The sequence below is a fragment of the Acipenser ruthenus genome, chromosome 3 (assembly GCF_902713425.1).
Source record: "Acipenser ruthenus chromosome 3, fAciRut3.2 maternal haplotype, whole genome shotgun sequence".
Classification (NCBI taxonomy): domain Eukaryota; kingdom Metazoa; phylum Chordata; class Actinopteri; order Acipenseriformes; family Acipenseridae; genus Acipenser; species Acipenser ruthenus.
Genome location: NC_081191.1, coordinates 12508622 through 12528752, shown reverse-complemented (window position 1 = coordinate 12528752; position 20131 = coordinate 12508622). Strand labels below are relative to the sequence as shown.

Genomic DNA, 20131 nt, shown 5'->3' with positions numbered 1-20131 from the left:
GATATTTAGGTTTAGATGAGCTTCATTTGGTCATGCTTTCTGTGCAATCATTTTACTGGAATTACCATACTTAGTAATTAATGTTAGTTGTAATTTTGGTTTTTCAATAATAACTGTTAGTATTGATAAGGTAAAGGTTAAGATAATTAAATAATAAATAAAACTAATGTAATCATACTATTTTTATTTAATACTATTTATATAATACTATATTTTAGTAATGTTAAATTATTGAACCAGGATAGCGAAGCAGATGTTTAATGTTAAAAAGGGCACACTTATATTTGTTGTTGTTAAAAAAATAATTTTACATCGTCTCTTTATTATCCTACTTTTGCTCTTGTATAGGGTCATTTACTTAAGATTGTGTGAAGACAATTATCTGTATAGTCTACTCTTTGTTTGTACAGGCATGATTCACGGTTGTGTTTTGGTTCTAATGTTTGGCATGTAGACTTTGTCTTCAAACATTTCTCTCTCTTTTAAATATGAAATACATTACTATTCTAAACGAGCTTCGTAAATGTGGTAATAAGAGTAATGGGTTCATAAAGCATTGAGAACACTTATGACTCTTATGCAGTACCGTAGATGTCTTTAAATAAAAAGGACTACCTATAAAGGCTGGACTATAATAAAATAAACACTAATAAACATTCCAGATTTAGTTTCATATATGCCAGTTTATACAAGGTAATTATATCACCTTTTTTATGGGCATTAAAGCCCCAGCTCAATAGAACAATATTGTACTCTGCTGCTTCCTTATTCTTTATATCCCGTGTCTGGAACTGATGGTACAGAATGTGTCAGTCATGTTGTTTTTACCTAAGGCTGGTTCCTGTCCAAAAGCAACTGTGCTGGCCTCACCACAGTCTTGTAGTCAGATAACGGTGTCCTCAGATCTTGCGTAGGTACAGATTTGGAAATGCAAGTTTGGAGAAATTCTTCCAGCTGTCTGTTTGTTTCATTTATGTGACCAAAACAATTTACGGCATATGTAAAAAAACACCCATAAAAAAGATCAGCCATTTAAAAAAGCCAAAAAAAGGGTCAGTGCTGGTTTTATTTGGGCATATTTTTACAACAAATATCAATGATTTCATTTGAAGGTATTAGATGATAAAATATATTGAATGATGCATAATAGAACGTCTGAAGTGTTACAGAACATGCTGCAGTGTTTACAAGACGCACATTACTTTACCTTAGCTGTATCCCAGTGTAACCTCCCATATTATACCCCCTAGTTTCTGGAATCTACCCCGGGGTAGATTCTGATATCTTCCAGTATCTACCCCCTCCTCCCAGAATTTACCCCACCTATAAGGAGGAAATATTATTAAACAGTAACACATAAGTGATTAAACAGTAACACATAAGTGATATTGTTGTATGAATTATTGTGAGATAGCATAATAATATAATAGTTTGTTTTTAAATTCCCTAAATAAAATGCATCTTGAATAATACTTTATTCATTTTATTTATTTATTTACTTGTTTATTTATTAATTTGCAGTTACACATTTTACATTTTCTGCTCATCTTCTCTTAATTGGTTAATTGGTGGAGTAAATATTGTTAGAGGTTTTCCACAAGTTTAAACATAGTTTTTTGGGGTTCAGTACCCACATTAGAATTATTTTTCATGTATATCTATGTGTATATATGTATATATAACTGCCCTGTAAATTGTTAGATATATTGCCTTCAGTTTTTTCTTTATATTTATATGTTCATATATTTAATACCTTTTCCCCACGATAATGTAAATATATTCTACAGTATATTTACAATATACTATATTTTAGGTATATTTTAAATATACACTACAACACATTTTAACTAAATGTTAAATACATTTATAAATACATTTTCTTTGCTATATTTAAATATATTCTACAGTATATTACTGTACAATATATTCTAAAGTATATTATAGGACATAATACTGGTGCCCAGTGATAATGTGGGAGGGGGTTAGATTTTCAGACTTTACACCAAGTTGTCCTTATGGTAAAAATTTTTTTTATTTTTTATTCCTCCCCCCCCCCCCCCCCCCTCCCCCCCCCCAACATATTCCTGATTTGTTTTGACCGTGTATTCACACATCATCAGTAAATCAACTATGAAATTACATTTTTAACTTTTAACTTGCGAACGTTAGCCATGAAATACATTGTCTGTAACACTTTAACCCTAACAAAAAGTATGATTACATTACTGCTTAGTTACTACATTTGTACTATGTACTACTATATGAATCATAGTATACTATTTAGGTTCAATACTGTACCTGCATGTTTTTATAAATATTTTATACTATTTGGGATATCCAGTGTAGACAAAGCCAAGACCTAAGAGATAACTGAAAGTCAGTGTGCTATTGTGCACCTATAGAAACTTTTCTTAAATAATGTTTGACTAGTGTATTTTTCAACAGACATTCTTTAGTTTTTTTTTTTTTTAAATAGCGATGTCATCTCAGTGCTTTTTTGAAGTAGAGCCCTAGTGACAGTTGCATAACCAGTGTTGTGAATTAACAGGTAAATGGGTGCTCTGCTGTTTTGAAAATCAAGCCATCTTCTGAAGATGTGATCAGGGTACAGTAAGATAATACAATATACAACTGCTTTCTTGAGGCATGACTGTTACTCACACTTGCTGTATTCTATTAACAGAGAACATGGTAGTTAGGCTGTTGCTGCTTTTGGCATTTACTGTATCTTGGTAGTGTGGAGCAGTGTCTGTTAACGGCACTGCATTTTGCATTGTCAGAGAAGGCTTGTTGCAAATCATAGGTGCAAATCAACACAGCTGAAACTAATACACTGCTGATTTATTATTGCAGATCATGCTTTTTGGATTAATCATTTTATAATTGTATTGTTTTGTATGTGTGTCGAATGTGTTAGAATTAGGTTGGCTGTTAATTAAGACTGATTGCTTTAGGAGGAAGACGTGCACGTCTCTGAAACTCATTCTGAGCACCAAGCACAGAGCTCTCAGACACGGCTTGAGATGATGGAGGATGAGCTTGCAGGAAAACAACGGGCAATTGAAGAGCTGAATCGGGAGCTAGAGGTCATGAGAAGTGCAATTGGGACTGAAGGCTTGCAACAGGTAGGACTACCACATGAATTCTTAATTAATCAAAGTTTTTCCACTGTCACTTCATTCCTACTCTCTTAGATCTGTAATATTACTTAAATTTCTTTGTACTGAATTTATTGCATCTGGGAAAAATTCCTAACAGAAAAAAAAATTGTTGATTTTTTTATAATGCACACTATTCTACCAATTTGTTAATCTCAAGCTTGTTTGGTAAAATAAATAAGCCAACATTTATATATATATATATAAGATGTGTGAGTCTACTAAATGTTCCAAACTTACCTTTGAACCCAGACATGATTGTTTGCAAGATTTGGCTAATCATGTAAATTTTTTCAGTAGAGATCCAAAAACCACCTCGAAACATAGTTAGATTACACTATGTAACACAATTTTTGTTCCTGGGTAGTAAGTGTTATTTCCTAATTGCTTATGCCTCAAAAGTATAGAAAATGGCTATTATTCCCCACAAACTTTGCTTTTGTGACCAGGACAGTGTTATTTCCTTTTGTAGTCATTTTTGTATTTCTTTAGTATAAATACATGTTAATTTGGATTCATATGTTTTTTTCTGACTTTATGTGAACGAAAAGACACAAATTCGCCCGTTTTCTCATTGGAAATAGGTAAATTTCAAAATATCACTGTCCTGGTCACAAAAGCAAAGTTTGTGGGGAATAATAGCCATTTTCTATACTTTTGAGGCATAAGCAATTAGGAAATAACACTTACTACCCAGGAACCAAAAAAAAAAAAAAGTGTTACACGGTGTTATGAAAGTTGGTGATTGTGTATATGAATCATTATAATCAGGGCTTCTGTTTTTTGGTTTTTATTAATTTAATTTTTCAGTGCTATTTTTGAGTTTTATGTCAATATTTTTTTTTCTGGGCTTTCACTTTTTATGTATTATTATTATTATTATTTATTTCTTAGCAGACGCCCTTATCCAGGGCGACTTACAATTGTTACAAGATATCACATTATTTTTACATACAGTTACCCATTTATACAGTTGGGTTTTTACTGGAGCAATCTAGGTAAAGTACCTTGCTCAAGGGTACAGCAGCAGTGTCCCCTACCAGGGATTGAACCCACAACCCTCCGGTCAAGAGCCCAGAGCCCTAACCACTACTCCACACTGCTGCCCCTGTACTGTATGAAATTATTGTTTTCGGTTACTTTCCAAAATGCTTGGGCATTTTTTTTCTGTCACCAATAGCAATAACTCGACAGTACTTGCACGCTTAGTTCAGGGGTGTGCAATTTTTGAAAAACACTTGTTGTCCCTTGGACAACATGCTAGAACAATCTACTTCTTAAAAATATACCTGCCCCCTCCCTGTTGCACAAAACACACACAAAAAGTAGAATATAACTTGTAGGATTTTGGTTTTATGTAACAATGAACACAGTCAATCAATTAGTGATTAAAAGGGGCGGATCTAGCTTGACAGGTTCACTAAATTCCTCACGATTCACAAAAGGTTCTGTGACCCCATCTCACCTCAACAAATGTACAATATACTTTCAGGAAGTGTTCCTTTCAGTGCAGTTTGAAAATGAAGTGTCACATACTAAGAATACAACATAAGAAAAATAAATAAATAAAAACTACTTGTCCAACGGGCAAAGTATAACGGCAAAACTTGTTGTCCGTCACACAAATCTTGTTGTCCCGGGCCTCGGGCGGTACGAATTGCGCACTGTTAGTTGTACCTTCTTTCCTTTGCTGTCTTCCACAACAAACTCCTTATGGTCACGGGCACATTCTTCTGGGGGTTTTGTGTTTCTTGGCATTTTTTTAAATGTTGCCACAATTTGCAATTCTGTTTTAAATTCTCACTATCTAACTGTAATACAGTAATCCACTGCATATCTGACTGCGGTGGAACCAGAGTAAGGGTGGATATGTAAAAAGTCGGATGAATGAATCCAGTTTAAAATACCATTATACACAGCTGTAACAATTACTATATTCACACAATTATTGTTTTGAGATTCAGCGTTTATAAGGGAGCTCCCCTAAATCCCTTGTTTAGAAAGATACAGGGTATTAATGCTTGTGACAGAGTAGTCATCTGCCGTGTGGGTGTGTGCATTCGCAGCTGAGTGACAGGCAGGAGATTGAGACGGAGGTTGAAGATGATATGCCCTGCAGGTGAACAGGATTTATTTACATATCAACACACTGAACAGCTCACGTGACACTACCAGCAATGGTAGCACACAGAGCACATACAACACAGTGTACGAAAACTTTGGTAGGATCTACAATATCTGAACTAATCTTCTCTGCTCAATAATAAACTAACATTGCTGAAGAGGTTGATCATAGCGGATAAACTATTAGAGTGGTTATGTGACGGGCGGATACGTGACGGATTACTGTATAGTTTTAAATCCTGCGAACAATTCTTCTACTCTAATTGTAATCTCGTTTTAAAACTCGCAAGGAGAGAAATGTATAATTTGCTGCCACTCAGTTGTTGGGGTGGGCAGGGCTGGCCTTAGTCTGTGTGGGGCCCTAGGTTGGGGCATTTATGAGTGTACTTCCAAACATTTAATTTGTAGCAGATACCTATTCAGACCGTTGGTGTGGTGGTCCGTCTTACTTTATACACTCAATCTCGATTTCATTATCGATTAATAGTAACCTACTCACTTTTAAGAAAAGTCTCCAGTAAAACTTTAAAAGACAACGCTGCACTGTCCTGTGCCGTGTCTTGGTTTTCTTCAGTGGAATGCAAAGAGGGACAGGTTGTTGATTAGCCTATCAGAAAGCTAATCCTTAGATGTTGCATTTTTTTAAATACGTTTCGGTAACGCTTTATATTGCGTGGCATAAATTAATCTTAAATAGATATGCAACTGCATATTAAATTTAATGTTAAATTAATATTTAATAAATATAAAATAGCTGGTCTCTTGCTAAATGTTAACCAAATGTCGATTGAAAAAGTAATTGCATATCACGTCCCTTTATATTACATTTTGTTACCCTTGAAAATATATAATAATTTCCCATTGTTTACATGTCCTTATTGAAAATACAGTTAATCTGACTTAAATGTTAATGGAAAGTAACAAGGAATAATTTAACATTAATTTAATATGCAATTGCATATCTATTTAATATTAATTTAACGTAAATGTAATATGCAATTGCATATCTATTTAATATTAATTTATGCCACGCAATATAAAGCGTTGCCTAAATTTCTTATGGTCGAGTACACTCACATGAGGACGTCCACTTTGTCAGTCAGAAAGTGCAAATCTGGTAAGGTTACATTGGTAAGCAGAAATCAATATGTTGAAGGTGATTATTGTGAAGAGTCTGAATCAGATTCATTTGCTTCCCGAAGCAGATTTTTATTTGGCGGTTTGTCTAGATATGGCAACAGAGCTCATTGTTGCCACTTGACTTGAATTTTTTTATATTTTTTATTTTCCTTTTACAATGGGCCAACTCATACTTTGGAGGGGCCGACATAATACTCTCGAGACTTTTTTGACTCTGAAGACGTCATACAATTTGTGACTCTTGCTGGGCCACCTTAGGTGCGGAGCCCTAGGCCGTCGACTTGTTGCTCTTTTGTCAGAACAACAGAAACATCCCATTTTAAACTTTCACTGTATTAGGCACCAGGAAGCTTTTATTGTCTTGTGGACATTACAGGTCATTTGAATCAACTTAATGTTAAAGTTCAAGGGCAAGGCAACAACGTCCTGTCTCTACAGCAGGCAGTTTTTGCATTTGAATCCAAATGGAATCTGTTCATCAGAGACATCGAGACTGGCAGACTGACTCAATTTGAGATGTTATGAATGAATCCAAATTGAATCTGTTCATCAGAGATATCAAGACTGGTGATTATTTTTTGTCTTTTCATTAGTCATTCACTTTGAGCTGCTAAACAAAGATTAAATAAGTAAACATGTTGGTTTACAGAATATATAATACCGTTAAAAAATTAAAGATCATTATTTTCTCTTACTTTCATTTTTATTTGTGCATTTCTGAGTCGTCCTGCGTACCCCCGGTTGAAAACCCCTGTCTTAACTAATAGGATGCTGTCCAAACTGATAAAGATGAAGAGGGTATTCCGTTGCAGTGGTCACATCCTTTCCCCTTATCATTCCAGACTGAGGCCAAAAAATGTTAATATTTTGGTGTTTTTCCACAGTAATTTGAAAAAAAAAGCATCATTATTTTGCTGAGCCTGTGTGAGCTGGAGTGAACACTACTTTCAGTTAGGTAGTGCCTGATAGAACTGTAGTACCAGTGTGTTGTATTTGTTTTAAAACTTTAAATTAAAATTATTTTTCTTGTTAAAAAAATTACTTGACTTGAGTGTATTTCTTTAAATAGCCATTTAAAAACAGATTACAAAAAAATGACTTTATACCGTGGTACGACATTAACTGTCGTATATTTTTTGATGGTTACCATACCGTCAAAATTTGATACCGTCACATCCCTACTTGGAACAGTGATTGTTAAATTAAGTTTGTTTTGCCTAAAGGCCATTGCATACTGGATCCTAATTTAACGTACGTCTAAACTGAAAAAAATGATCATGTGCATTCCCTATTGCTCCTTGCACACTGAGTCCGTAATTGTTGTACGACAGTGATGCGTCAATTTTGGAATCGAAACAAGTTCGATTTGATCCGATTTGACGTGCGTTAAATACATTGACCAATGAAAAATGACTGGGAAGACACGTGGATTCTTGCAGTTCTTGCAGGGGAAAAAAAAATAAAACATATGGAAAGGCATTGCCATGGACTTGTGCGTGAATGATATGTATTAGAAAACATGACATTTTGACCTGATAACATACATAAACACGTGGATTTTGTGCAGTATAGGTTATTACAAGCATATACTTTTTATTTCAATTGTAGTCGAGGAAGTAAAGAAACAATGGCCTAACCTGGAGACGTCATATCAGAGAAAGAAGCGTGACAGGGCAAGAAAACAGTCAGAAAAGAGGGGCAGTACATGAAAGTGATGGAATTTCTGCCTCCACACACAGAGTAGAAGGTCATTATGGTTCCTGTTCAAATGTGTGCAGCTGGGACGCGGAACAGGAGACTCGTTGCTAGGCAACCAATTAAGCAGTTAAGCTCACCTGGTGCTGAGCTGATCGGGAGGTCCGGATTGACCGGGGGGCGTGCACGGTGAGGCCGCGCACAGCTGAAAAAAGTGTCTGCGCCACAGCTCGAGGCTACTGCACGGCCATTGCTACAGAGTGGCAGCATTTGTGTTGATGTTAAATCTGCGCGCATGTGTGGCGTATCAACACCCAATACTCAGTGTCTGATTCGGTATTATTCAGTATGTAACATCACCTTGCTACAGGTGCCAATACTATTGTCTGCAAGCACATCATAGCTTGAGGTATAACTACAAATCATTAGTACTATCTGCTGTAAACTCATTTCCTTCGTTTAGATAAAACTACTACTAAGGGCTTTGACCCAGTGGTGAGCTTTCTGATTACAGTTGTTTTTTTTTTTTTTTTATTAACAGCTCCAAGACTTCGAAGCTGCAGTCAAGCAAAGAGATGGAATCATCACACAGCTCACAGCTAACCTGCAGCAGGCCCGGAAGGAAAAAGACGAGATCATGAGAGAGTTCTTGGAATTGACAGAACAGAGTCAGAAACTGCAGATTCAGTTTCAGCAGGTAAATCAGCACCAAGCCTGGTTGTCCCTCAAATTGACATGTTGTTGCAAATTGAGTTCAGATCAGGAAAAAAAAGGAAAACAAATGTAACAAGCATATTGGAAGACATTCAATGTAGCTATGCAAATACAGATGAAATGTATACAGGCATGTCATATATCAATGTACCACTTCCCTTTTTGTAATGAACTTTGGGATGGACATGTTATTGAGATAGAGGATTCTGTTAATATGTGTCAAATGCTTACATTTGCTGATATACGTGATAGGTTGATTCATAATATGACTTTATATAATTCCCTCAATTATATGATTTGTTGATGATGTATTTCATGGTAAAATAGCAATACTGCAGTTTTATATAATAATAACACTATGTAACACAATTTTTGTTCCTGGGTATTAAGTGTTATTTCCTAATTGCTTATGCCTCAAAAGTATAGAAAATGGCTATTATTCCCCACAAACTTTGCTTTTGTGACCAGGACAGTGATATTTTGAAATTGACCTATTTCCAATGAGAAAACGGGCGAATTTGTGTCTTTTCGTTCACATAAAGTCAGAAAAAAACAACATATGAATCCAAATTAACATGTATTTATACTAAAGTAATACAAAAATGACTACAAAAGATTTAGAAGTTAGTAGTTTTTCGAGATTTACGATTATACTGTAAATCACTTTCACGCATCAGCCCCCAAATGTAATCTCCCATCATGTTCTCGTTATACTGTCCTTGGTAGCGGCGTTCAAAGTCCAGTATATCCTGGTGGAAGCGCTTGCCTTGCTCCTCCGAGTACGCTCCCATGTTCTTCTTGAATTTATCAAGATGAGCATCAAGGATATGGACTTTGAGGGACATCCTACAGCCCATTGTGCCGTAGTTCTTCACCAGAGCCTCAACTAGCTCCACATAGTTTTCGGCCTTGTGATTGCCCAGGAAGCCCCTAACCACTGCGACAAAGCTGTTCCAAGCCACTTTCTCCTTACTAGTGAGCTTCTTGGGAAATTCATTGCACTCCAGGATCTTCTTTATCTGTGGTCCGACGAAGACACCGGCTTTGACCTTTGCCTCAGACAGCTTAGGGAAGAAGTCTTGAAGGTACTTGAAGGCTGCCGACTCCTTATCTAGAGCTCTGACAAATTGTTTCATAAGGACCAATTTGATATGCAGTGGTGGCATCAGCACCTTCCGGGGGTCCACCAGTGGCTCCCACTTGACGTTGTTCCTCCCCACAGAGAACTCGGTCCGCTGTGGCCAGTCACGCCTGTGGTAGTGCACCTTGGTGTCCCTGCTGTCCCAAAGGCAAAGATAGCAGGGAAACTTTGTATTACTTTAGTATAAATACATGTTAATTTGGATTCATATGTTGTTTTTTTCTGACTTTATGTGAACGAAAAGACACAAATTCACCCGTTTTCTCATTGGAAATAGGTAAATTTCAAAATATCACTGTCCTGGTCACAAAAGCAAAGTTTGTGGGGAATAATAGCCATTTTCTATACTTTTGAGGCATAAGCAATTAGGAAATAACACTTACTACCCAGGAACCAAAAAAAAAAAAAAAATTGTTACACGGTGTAATAATAATAATAATACTGAACATGGTCTTGTTTGTCAGTTGCAAGCCGGTGAAACATTAAGAAACACTAGTCACAGCAGCACTGCTGCTGACTTCCTACAAGCCAAGCAGCAGATTCTGAAATATCAGCAACAGATTGAGGAACAAAAGCTCCAGCTGAAGAGCTACCAGAGCAAGAGTGAAGAGTACCAGCTACAGATAAATCTTCTTCAGGAAAGAGCGAAGGAGTTTAAAACGGTAAAGCATCACTCAGTCAAGAAATTTCAGAATTATGGTACTATAATTTAAGTATAAATTGTGATGTAGTTAAAATACCAATGTCCAATAAATATCTATCCCCATGAAGGAAGCTTATGAAAAAAGCTTATGAATATGGTCCAATATCCGCGTGCCTAGGGGCATTGTTTATCAGAAGGTGAAGCCGTGACATTAACCTAAGCCTGTGGATATTGGACCATATTTGAACACCCGTGTGTGGTGTTATTGCATTTTAAAAATGCCACCCCCACCCAATCCCACCCCTTCCAAAGTGAATTGGATGTCAAGGGAATTTGCCAAAGTTCCAAGCTGTGCTGGTATGCTGACATATCTGCACAGGCTGGGGCACTTGTTAGGCAATGAGATTGCTCCATCTATTCTTGCCATTTTAGAAATGATTTAGAAAATCTTTTGCTCATACAGTGTATATCAAAATGTTTGAGATGCCAACTTTTATATTTTCAGTGTTTTGGCAACTTCTCATGCAAACCGTAACCATCCATCACTTTTACCCATGACCTAATATAGCTAGCAGGTTGTGGTCAAGATGATAAATACCTTTTGAGGAAACGCTTCGAGATATTCTCTTAATTCCCTAGAGCAAATTTTGTATAGAGTTGTATTCAGTGATTCTGTTGCATCAAAACTATCGCATTTTTGGACCATAATGGTACAGACATTCTTTGAGATTACATCTACACATTTGTTAAACATCAGTATAATTCTCTCAATACATTTTCATTATATAACTGTTTTGCTGCCATGCTGTTTTAATTCCCAGCCATATCTCATATCCATTTTACTTCATGCTCATGCTATTCCCTGTACGTTATGCTATTATTAAGCTGTTATATTCTGTATAAAACATACTGAAACTGAACATTGCCCTGCTCTTTGTTTGCAGGCCAATGAAACGTTGAGAAACACTAGTCACAGCAGCAATGCCGCAGACTTGCTACAAGCCAAACAGCAGATTCTGAAATATCAGCAACAGATTGAGGAACAAGAGCTTCAGCTGAAGAGCTACCAGAGCAAGAGTGAAGAGTACCAGCTACAGATAAATCTTCTTCAGGACAGAGCGAAGGAGTTTGAAACGGTAAAGCATCACTCAGTCAAGAAATTTCAGAATTATGGTACCATAATCTTAGTAAATTGATATGTATTGAAATAGTATTAAAGTCAGAATATGAACTGATTGTGCATTAAATACAAGTATTGTTTCAAAAAATAAAATGTATTCATTTTGTTTTGTTTTAATACAGTTTGCAAATGAGCAAGAGGGATCTGTTTCACAGAGGTTACAAGAGAAAGAGCAGTTAATTAAACAGCAAGAGAACACAATAACTGAACACATGAACACTGAAACAGAGTTGAAGGAAAAGCTTTTGGCTTCTGATATGTTATTAGAAGATTTAAGCAAGGAGAGAAGTCAAGATATAGAAACTCTTAAAACTGAATTAAACAACTCAAAACAGAGGGAAAGACAGTCATCGAGTGAGATAAAGCAGTTGATGGGGACTGTGGAAGAACTGCAAAAACATTTTCATAAAGGAAACCTTTCAGAAAGCGAGATCATTCAAAAGATGGAGGTGGACACGCAACAAAAAATGGATCAGCTCCGAGCAGAACTGGATGAGATGTATGGTGAGCAGATAGTGCAAATGAAACAAGAACTTCGAAAGCAGCATATGACAGAAATGGACAAACTAATTGCTCAGCACAGATCTGAACTAGAGCTGAGACAAGTGCACCACTCTGGCAGTGTAGCTAATGAAGATCAAGTAAACCTAATGAATATGGCTAAAAATGAACTTAATGTTAAGCTCCAGGAGGCTCAGTTTCAGAAAGATCAAGTAAAACAAGAGCTGTCTCGGCAACTTGCCAAAGTTACAGAAGAAAAATCCAGCTTGCAAACCCAGGTGGAGGATCTCTTGGAGGACCTCAGGTTTGCTAGGGAAAAAGCCCAGAGAGCTTCTCGGAGCATATCTGAACAGGAGCAGAAACTAGGCGAGGTAGGAAACCTGCAAGCCACTATTAGCGATCTTAAAGACCAACTGGTTGCAGCAGCAGAATCCACCAAAGAATTGGAGTTGAAGCATGAATCAGAAGTTACTAATTATAAGATCAAACTGGAAATGTTAGAGAGAGAGAAAGATGCTGTGCTAGATAGGATGGCTGAATCCCAAGAAGCTGAGTTGGAAAGGTTGAGGACACAGCTTTTGTTTAGCCATGAAGAAGAGATAATTAAGTTGAAAGAAGACCTACAAAGAGGAAGCCAGATAAATATTGAGAATCTGAAAGATGATTTGGCCTTGAAGTACAAGCAGAAGCTAGAAGGATTGCAGAAGAGCTTTAATGAACAACTCGAGTCTGTAAAAATTGAAAGGGATAGTTTAGTCACTGAAAAAGAGGCACTGATAGCAGATATCTCGAAGATGAAAGAAGATTTAAATCAATCACTGGAAAGCTCTAAAACTGAAGAAATGACTCTTCAAATAAAGGAACTTCATACCGAGATCAAAGCACTACAAAAAGTAGAGGAAGAAAATGGTGCACTCGAAAACAAGATTCAACAGTTGCTGGCAAAAAATGAATTGCTAGAGAAGCAGATTAAAAAGAAAGAGGATGACATGGACAGAAAAATAAAAGAACTGGAAGATGAGAATGGAAGGCTAAATAAATCAAGAGAGGTACTGAAACAGAAGTTGCAGGCCAGCAATTTGGATAGTGGCATGTCGGCTTCAGAGAATTCAGCAGCGACGTGTGCTGTTGGCATGGAAACCCAGACCTCTAATGAACAGCTGCAAATAGAGAGACTCGCTTCAGAAAATGAACAGCTTAAAAATGAACAGGTTCAGCTGAAGGAGGAAATTAAGAGACAGAGAAATACATTTTCTTTTGCAGAGAAAAACTTTGAGGTAAATTATCAGGAGCTAAATGATGAGTACACTTGCCTTTTGAAGGTGAAAGCTGGCTTAGAGGAGAGGATCATAAAGGAAAGAGTCCAATATGAGGCTAAAATGAATAGCCTGCACACACAGATTCTTCAGAGTGAGAAAGAAAAATTGGCTGGCTCAGGTGTTTTGGCAGTAGAAACCAGTAAAGTAGGCAAAACTGTGCGGGACTGTATTGATGGTGGGGAAATTGTTGAGAAAGATACAACAGAGCTGATGGAAAAGCTTGAGGTTGCCCAACGGGAGAAGAAAGAGTTGTCCTTGAGATTGTCTGAGGTTTCTGATAAATTAAATTTAAAGCAAAATGAGATTGAGCAGCTAAAAAAAGAAATGGGGTCACTGAAAGATGAATACAGACAACATGTGGGAAAGCACAAAGAACTGAATGTAACACAGGAGACACGGGTAAAAACATTAGAATACCAGTCACTGGAATATTCATCTGGAATCACAGCTACTGAAATTGTTGACACAGGGTCGTGCACACTTGAGAATCATTATCACCAAATAGCACTGTTAGAGGAGAAAGTAATTGCACTACAAACTTCATTGCAGAACGCAACCTTGGAGCGAAACCAGTTTCAAGAAAAGGAGAAAAGTCTGATTCATGAGAAGGAATCACTGTTAGCCAGGCTTCAGGAGCTAAAGGGTAAAGCTGTTACTGAAAGCCCTGCAGTGGCCACAGTACAACCTGACAGGGACCAACTGCAGCAGCAGCTGGATACGTTCAAGACTGAGCAGCTGGGCTTAGCAAAGCTTATGCAGCAGAAAGCCTTGGTAGAAGAATCCCTGCACAAGAAGCTAGAGGAAAAGGAAAAAGCATTGATTGCTGCAGAGAAGGAGATGTTCAATTTACACGAGAGACTGAATAAACTGTACCAAAGAGACTGTGCTGATGAGCGTTTTGTAGAAAAGCACGAAGAGAAGGTGGAATGCAGTGGGATAGAACAGGTAAATATGAATGATCATACTGTGGTTGTGGTTCTTATTGTTGTTTGTTAGTGTGTTAAAACATTATTTCAGCAGAAAGCTTTGTTTAAGTGTATGCTACGGACAGATGTGAGATTAGCAATTACATTTGACAACTAATTTGCTTTTTAAGAGCATTTAATAAGATCCTTAAAGCTAAAAACTGCATTAACGCAATTATTTCTACTGTATCTATCTGCAGAGTACTTTTAGACAGATTGATATTTTTGTCGAACAAATCTAATGATACCAGTAGGACTTTAATTATTTTTTTTAAATATTGATGTTTAATTTGTGTTACTTAACAGGCTGTAGGGTTTACAAAACTTACCGTTGCTATCTCCTGCCTACAATATTTGAGTGTTTCGATCATTTTTATTTTCCTGTCATAAGGTACAGATAAAATAATATATTTTTTTTTATAAATCCATATGTCGGAAACCAATGGCATTTTTCCTGATTGGATACAAAAATCAGATGTGTGGCATCAAAAAATAACTTTTCAAAGCTGATAAAAAAAAAAAATGAAGTATCATATCAAAAAAGATATTTGCAATAGCAGTCTTGATTATGTTGAATAAAATGAGCAATGCAGTAAATAGCCTGTTCAGTTTAAAATACCAGTGCTGTGTTTATTTTAATATTGTTTCAGTGTATTGTGGTTCATTAACCTTAAATTGACAAGTGTGTTTCGGAGCCTGGATGTGTACTGCTTTCAGCAATTGACTGAATTCTAATTACATTCTGCTTGGAAGGTTGTGTCTCTAAAGGCAGTGCTTTGAAGCACTTTCGAATGAAACAGAACAATCTAGGTACTATTTGTCTCATACATTTACATTGGCTGTGGGCTTGTGAAGGCACTGCACTGCATGCAAAAGAAGGATTTAAGAGGAACAGCCATTCAGCAAGAGAAGGCAATGCGCACACACACACACACACACACACATTCTCAGATCATGCTGTACAGTATTGTGTAGTAGTAATACTGTATACCAATAATATAACATATGACCTCATAATTTGTAACAATTTATTATTATATTGTATTTTAGGATGAAAAGGATATTGTAGATCACATGAATCGCACACAACTAATAACAGAAAACTGGCCTGAAATGGAGAATAAGCAGCAACTGGCTGAAGTAAGTTTGAGGTTCCATATGTTATTTTAATTTTAATTTGCTTACAAAAATCAGGGTTCTCCCTAGATGTTGATTTAAAGGTGTGCTATTCACTATAGTGAGTCTGATTAGCTTACTAGCAAAACTGGTATACAGCTGTTATAAAGCACCGTGACTTGGAGTCTAGGGAGGACCCTGTGGAACCGTATAGGTAAAATCTCTGCCCTAATTTTAAATGGGATCAAACTCCCTACACAGGGTGGAGAAGTGGGAAAATTGGATAGATGATACTGGCAAATGTGGTTTTTGTCAGTTGCAACAGGATATTTAACATCAGTGGCTCTCTGCCCCTTAAAGGATGATGGTAGGAGTGTTTTGAATATTAATTATTCAAGTAAATACTGTAATCACATCACAATGTTATACTTCTCTGTGTCAAGGAGGAGTATTCTGAGCGACCAATACCCTGATTTAAGACAAGTTTAAAATAACTAGTTTTTTGCATACAAATGGTGTTAATAAAGTTGGTTTCATGTGTTTATCACCATAGGCTGAGTTTAGGCTGCAGATGGAAGCCCAGCGAATTAGTCTCACTCAGATCTATGCTGCACAGCGCGAGTTGGTTCAGGAGAAACTACAGACTGATAAAAAGCAGTGCCTGTCTCTGCTAAAAGAGGACCTCACTACTAGACACAGGCAGGAGGTAGACAGGCTTCATAAAAAATACCAGCAGGAGCTAAAGGACTTGAAAGAACAAAAAACAGGTAGGAAGTGCAAAAGCTTAAGAGTTTCTATTATAGGAAAACATCACAACGGTTGAATTCTCTTTGATGAAAAATGAATGAAAGCCATCACAATAAACAGGCAAATACATTTAGCAGGTTCTTGTTTTGCACGGGTACAGCCTTTTAGCATCGTGATAATCTGTGGCATTTGCAGAATGTCTGCCCAAAGTGAATTGTTCATAAAAGGCTCTGGTTTAAAAAGATCTAGAAGCAGCTAATGTAATTTCAAAACCTCTTGATGACTGTTGGCACAAGTGGCTATCAAATACTAATCAGTAACATTGTAGTATATAGTCAGAAATCATGACTAATACATACTTTATATACTTTCACAACCATTAAAAATTTTCTACATATGCATTTTGCTTCATGTATACAAAAATTCTATCAGAGGTGCTTTTCCCCCTTTTGTTCACAATGTCAGTGTTTCCCAGTAATGCATGTTGATTGGGGCCATGTACAGTCAAGGCTTGGGAACCTAAAATTAAACAATACTTGCTCACGCTTCATAATATTCATAATTACTCTTAATTTCCATGCCCCTGTGGATGGAGATATTGTGGAGATTCATGTACAGCATATACAAACATTCCTACATCTATGTGATAAGTTTTTTTTACTACAGTCTTAATCACATGCTGTTGAGAGTATCAGAATGGTGGGTATACCATATGACCATATCGGGTGTGAAATTCGCATCACCCGACACCCCGGACAACAAGATTTGCGTGAGGGTCAATAAGTTTTGCTGTTATACTTGCCTGTCGGACAAGTAGTTTTTATTTATTAATTTTTCCTGTGCTCATTCTGTTGCTAGATACTCTGGGTATATTTTAGAGAGCCACGCAAGTTTCCGAAAACTGAATTGCAGAAGTCTAGCGCCTACAGACAAACATTTTAAAAAGTGTTTACAGCCCACCCCTATCACTTCTGATTGGCTAGCTGTGGGGAAAGCTGACCTTCTAGTGGTTACAAAGAAACCCAGAAATGGCTGCCAAGAGAGCCTCTGGCAATGTACAGACTAATCTTTTAAATTTAAGGTATTATTTGCGTTTTTTGCAAATTAGCAAAGAAGTGATGTTGACTTCTTAATGCAGGAACCTGAAATTTAAATGCAGTTACAACAACAACAAAAAAAGCATAGCCGCTAAGGCTCCTGTTAATCACTAATTGATTGATTGTGCCATATATGCCATATGTCACACTTCTATTTGAGCATGTACACAGGTTCATGTACTGTCCTACACAGTCGTCGACAGCATTTGTTGTTGCAATATCTCTAATTCTGTACAATACTAAGCTTTTGGAGATGTTCTGGTTTTAGATCCATTAGCCAAACTCCCCCCTTATACTGTACTGTGGTATGATACGTGTTTTTGTTGCATATATAATTAAGAGAAATGTCCATGTATTTTTAGATGAGAGCGATGAACGAATGTCTTCACAGCAGCAGATTCAAAAACTTATCAAACTGGTGTCTGAAGAATGCAAGCAACTGATTTTGGTAAAACGGAACTTCCTTTTTCTGTCCTATTTCATAAATCTAAGAATGTTGGATTTCTTTTTTTTTTTTCTTCATTCTCATACAGTTGATTTAATACCGGTCATTTATTTTCTAGCTTAAGTTTCACATTCACTGATTTAAATGTCATGTTACTCATCAATCTCTCAAAATACACCATGGAGCATCCCCTACAACATGATTTCTTTATTTTGAACCTTGTGCTAAAAAGACCACAAAACAAGAATAGTAAGAGCTTGATCCTCTCCATTCATGAGAACAGTGTATACTTGGTTAGTAACAATAGTACATTTCTTGGTTCTTGGGAATAATTCTTATTTTTTTGTAGTCATTTGGAAGTGTTTTTGGGGAGAAGGAACTAGAAGCACTTCATTACAAAGAACCAGCAGAAGCAAAGAGAAGCAGCGACGAGTCCATTGCTGGTACTAAAGAGCAAACTGGGGATCCCAGTTCACTTTTACATGAAGCAAAAGGTAATATTGCTCCTATAGTGATGCAATGTTGAAAAATGCATTGCTTAACACACTGAAAGGTGACAATCGTTCTTTTTAAATTGTAGAATTGCACACAGAGCTGCAGAAGCTGAAGGATAAGATTTTGCAAGAGTATAATAGTCTTACAGGACTTCAAACACTATTGAAAAGTGACAGCCACAAGGTACGCAGTGCAATTTAATTATTCAGTAAAGAAAAATACACTGATTATTTTGTATCCCAATCCATGTGATTGAAAATGTAATTCTCATATATTTTTTTAAAATATAAAACCAAAATGTCAACACTATTGCAGTATAAAAGCCACATCAAAGTTATCTGATGCATTGTCTATGTTCCAATAATAACTAACATGCAGCTGGAGGAATTGCAGAAAGCCTATGATGAATTCAGATGCAGCAGCCAGGAAGAGATGACTAGTCTTCGAATGCAGATTGAGAGTGCCCGTGCTAGTACTGAGGATTTACATGGTAACAGACATTTATTTTTGTATACACATTTTGGTATAGCTGTGTTCTAGTACTTTCTGTCTAGTTCCATTACAGATGTTGTCCACAACAAATTAACAGGTTTCTGTCATATCAGTGATGCAGACCACAGACTGAGATAGTGCCTTCACATTTGGTACACATATGTATTCTATGATTCTATCTTTGATAATTTGGTTTTAAAGAAAGCTTTATTCTCAACAAATACATTGCACTACGTTTAGTGCATTATCTCACAGTAGTCTTCTTTTAACCTTTAGATCTCAAAGAGCAATTGAAAGTCAGGTCAGCACGCCTCGAAGAGATTGAAAAGCTGAAGTCCGAGTTTAATCTGCAAAGGAATCAATTTGAGGACCAGCATACACAAGAGATTGAACGTCTCCGGATGTATTACCAGCAACAGATCAAGGAAACGGAGGAGAGATACACAACAGAGATGATTATACTACAACAGAGGCTTCAGGATGTTACTGGCTCAGAAGCACAGTTTAGGTATGTACAGTTACATTATTTGTTTATATATAATATACATTTAGCTCAAAGAACCAGCTGCCCAACGTTTCGATATGTTGTTCATATCTTTCTCAAGGGAGCATGTGTTTGAATCAGAACATTGGAGGTATTTATAGGTTTTTGACGGCATGACAACTACTTGTTATTGTTTATGTTCGAATCCATGAATTATTCTTACATGATGTAATGGTGTTCTATATATTGTGACATTATTTTTAATTTTATCTTTAAATATGTATTAATTTTAATTAACATTATTTTGTATAAACTTATATTTATGTTATTATGCAATGCTGGCTCAGCCTTGATTTGGCCTCCCCAGCACATCAGCATGCACAACTTGTGAATGAATTTTGTTTATTTATTTAAATGTTATATATTTTTTGTTAATTAGTTGTTGAATCCCACTGGCATAATCGTGTTAAGTCTATTTATCCATTTACTTTCTTTTATTCTTCTATATTTCGCATTGTCTAATTTTAGCTGTTCTAATACTACAAACTTTACATCACTTATGTCATGTCCTTGACTGGTGAAGTGCTGCACTATTGGTTCATTCATTTTTTTATTTCTAATTAATAAAAGGTGGTTCTGAATTCTTTTATATAAAGTTGTTCCAGTCTCTCCAAC

General features: G+C 36.5%; 1 protein-coding gene across 7 annotated transcripts in view; it reads left to right on the top strand.

The window, feature by feature from the left end:
* The window catches only part of LOC117435622 (A-kinase anchor protein 9-like), a 102953-nt gene that overhangs the window by 15122 nt on the left and 67700 nt on the right, over window positions 1-20131 (top strand). For 6 of the 7 annotated variants that reach the window (XM_059012562.1, XM_059012564.1, XM_034920856.2 and 3 more), the window contains exons 5-17: window positions 2549-2605; window positions 2955-3125; window positions 8659-8814; window positions 10437-10634; window positions 11560-11751; window positions 11918-14560; window positions 15631-15720; window positions 16250-16463; window positions 17903-17988; window positions 18335-18479; window positions 18566-18663; window positions 18859-18970; window positions 19249-19480. In XM_059012562.1, coding sequence (XP_058868545.1) covers window positions 2549-2605; window positions 2955-3125; window positions 8659-8814; window positions 10437-10634; window positions 11560-11751; window positions 11918-14560; window positions 15631-15720; window positions 16250-16463; window positions 17903-17988; window positions 18335-18479; window positions 18566-18663; window positions 18859-18970; window positions 19249-19480 — 4394 coding nt within the window. The remainder of the gene's footprint in view (window positions 1-2548; window positions 2606-2954; window positions 3126-8658; window positions 8815-10436; window positions 10635-11559; window positions 11752-11917; window positions 14561-15630; window positions 15721-16249; window positions 16464-17902; window positions 17989-18334; window positions 18480-18565; window positions 18664-18858; window positions 18971-19248; window positions 19481-20131) is intronic. The other variant, XM_059012563.1, reaches the window with a different exon arrangement.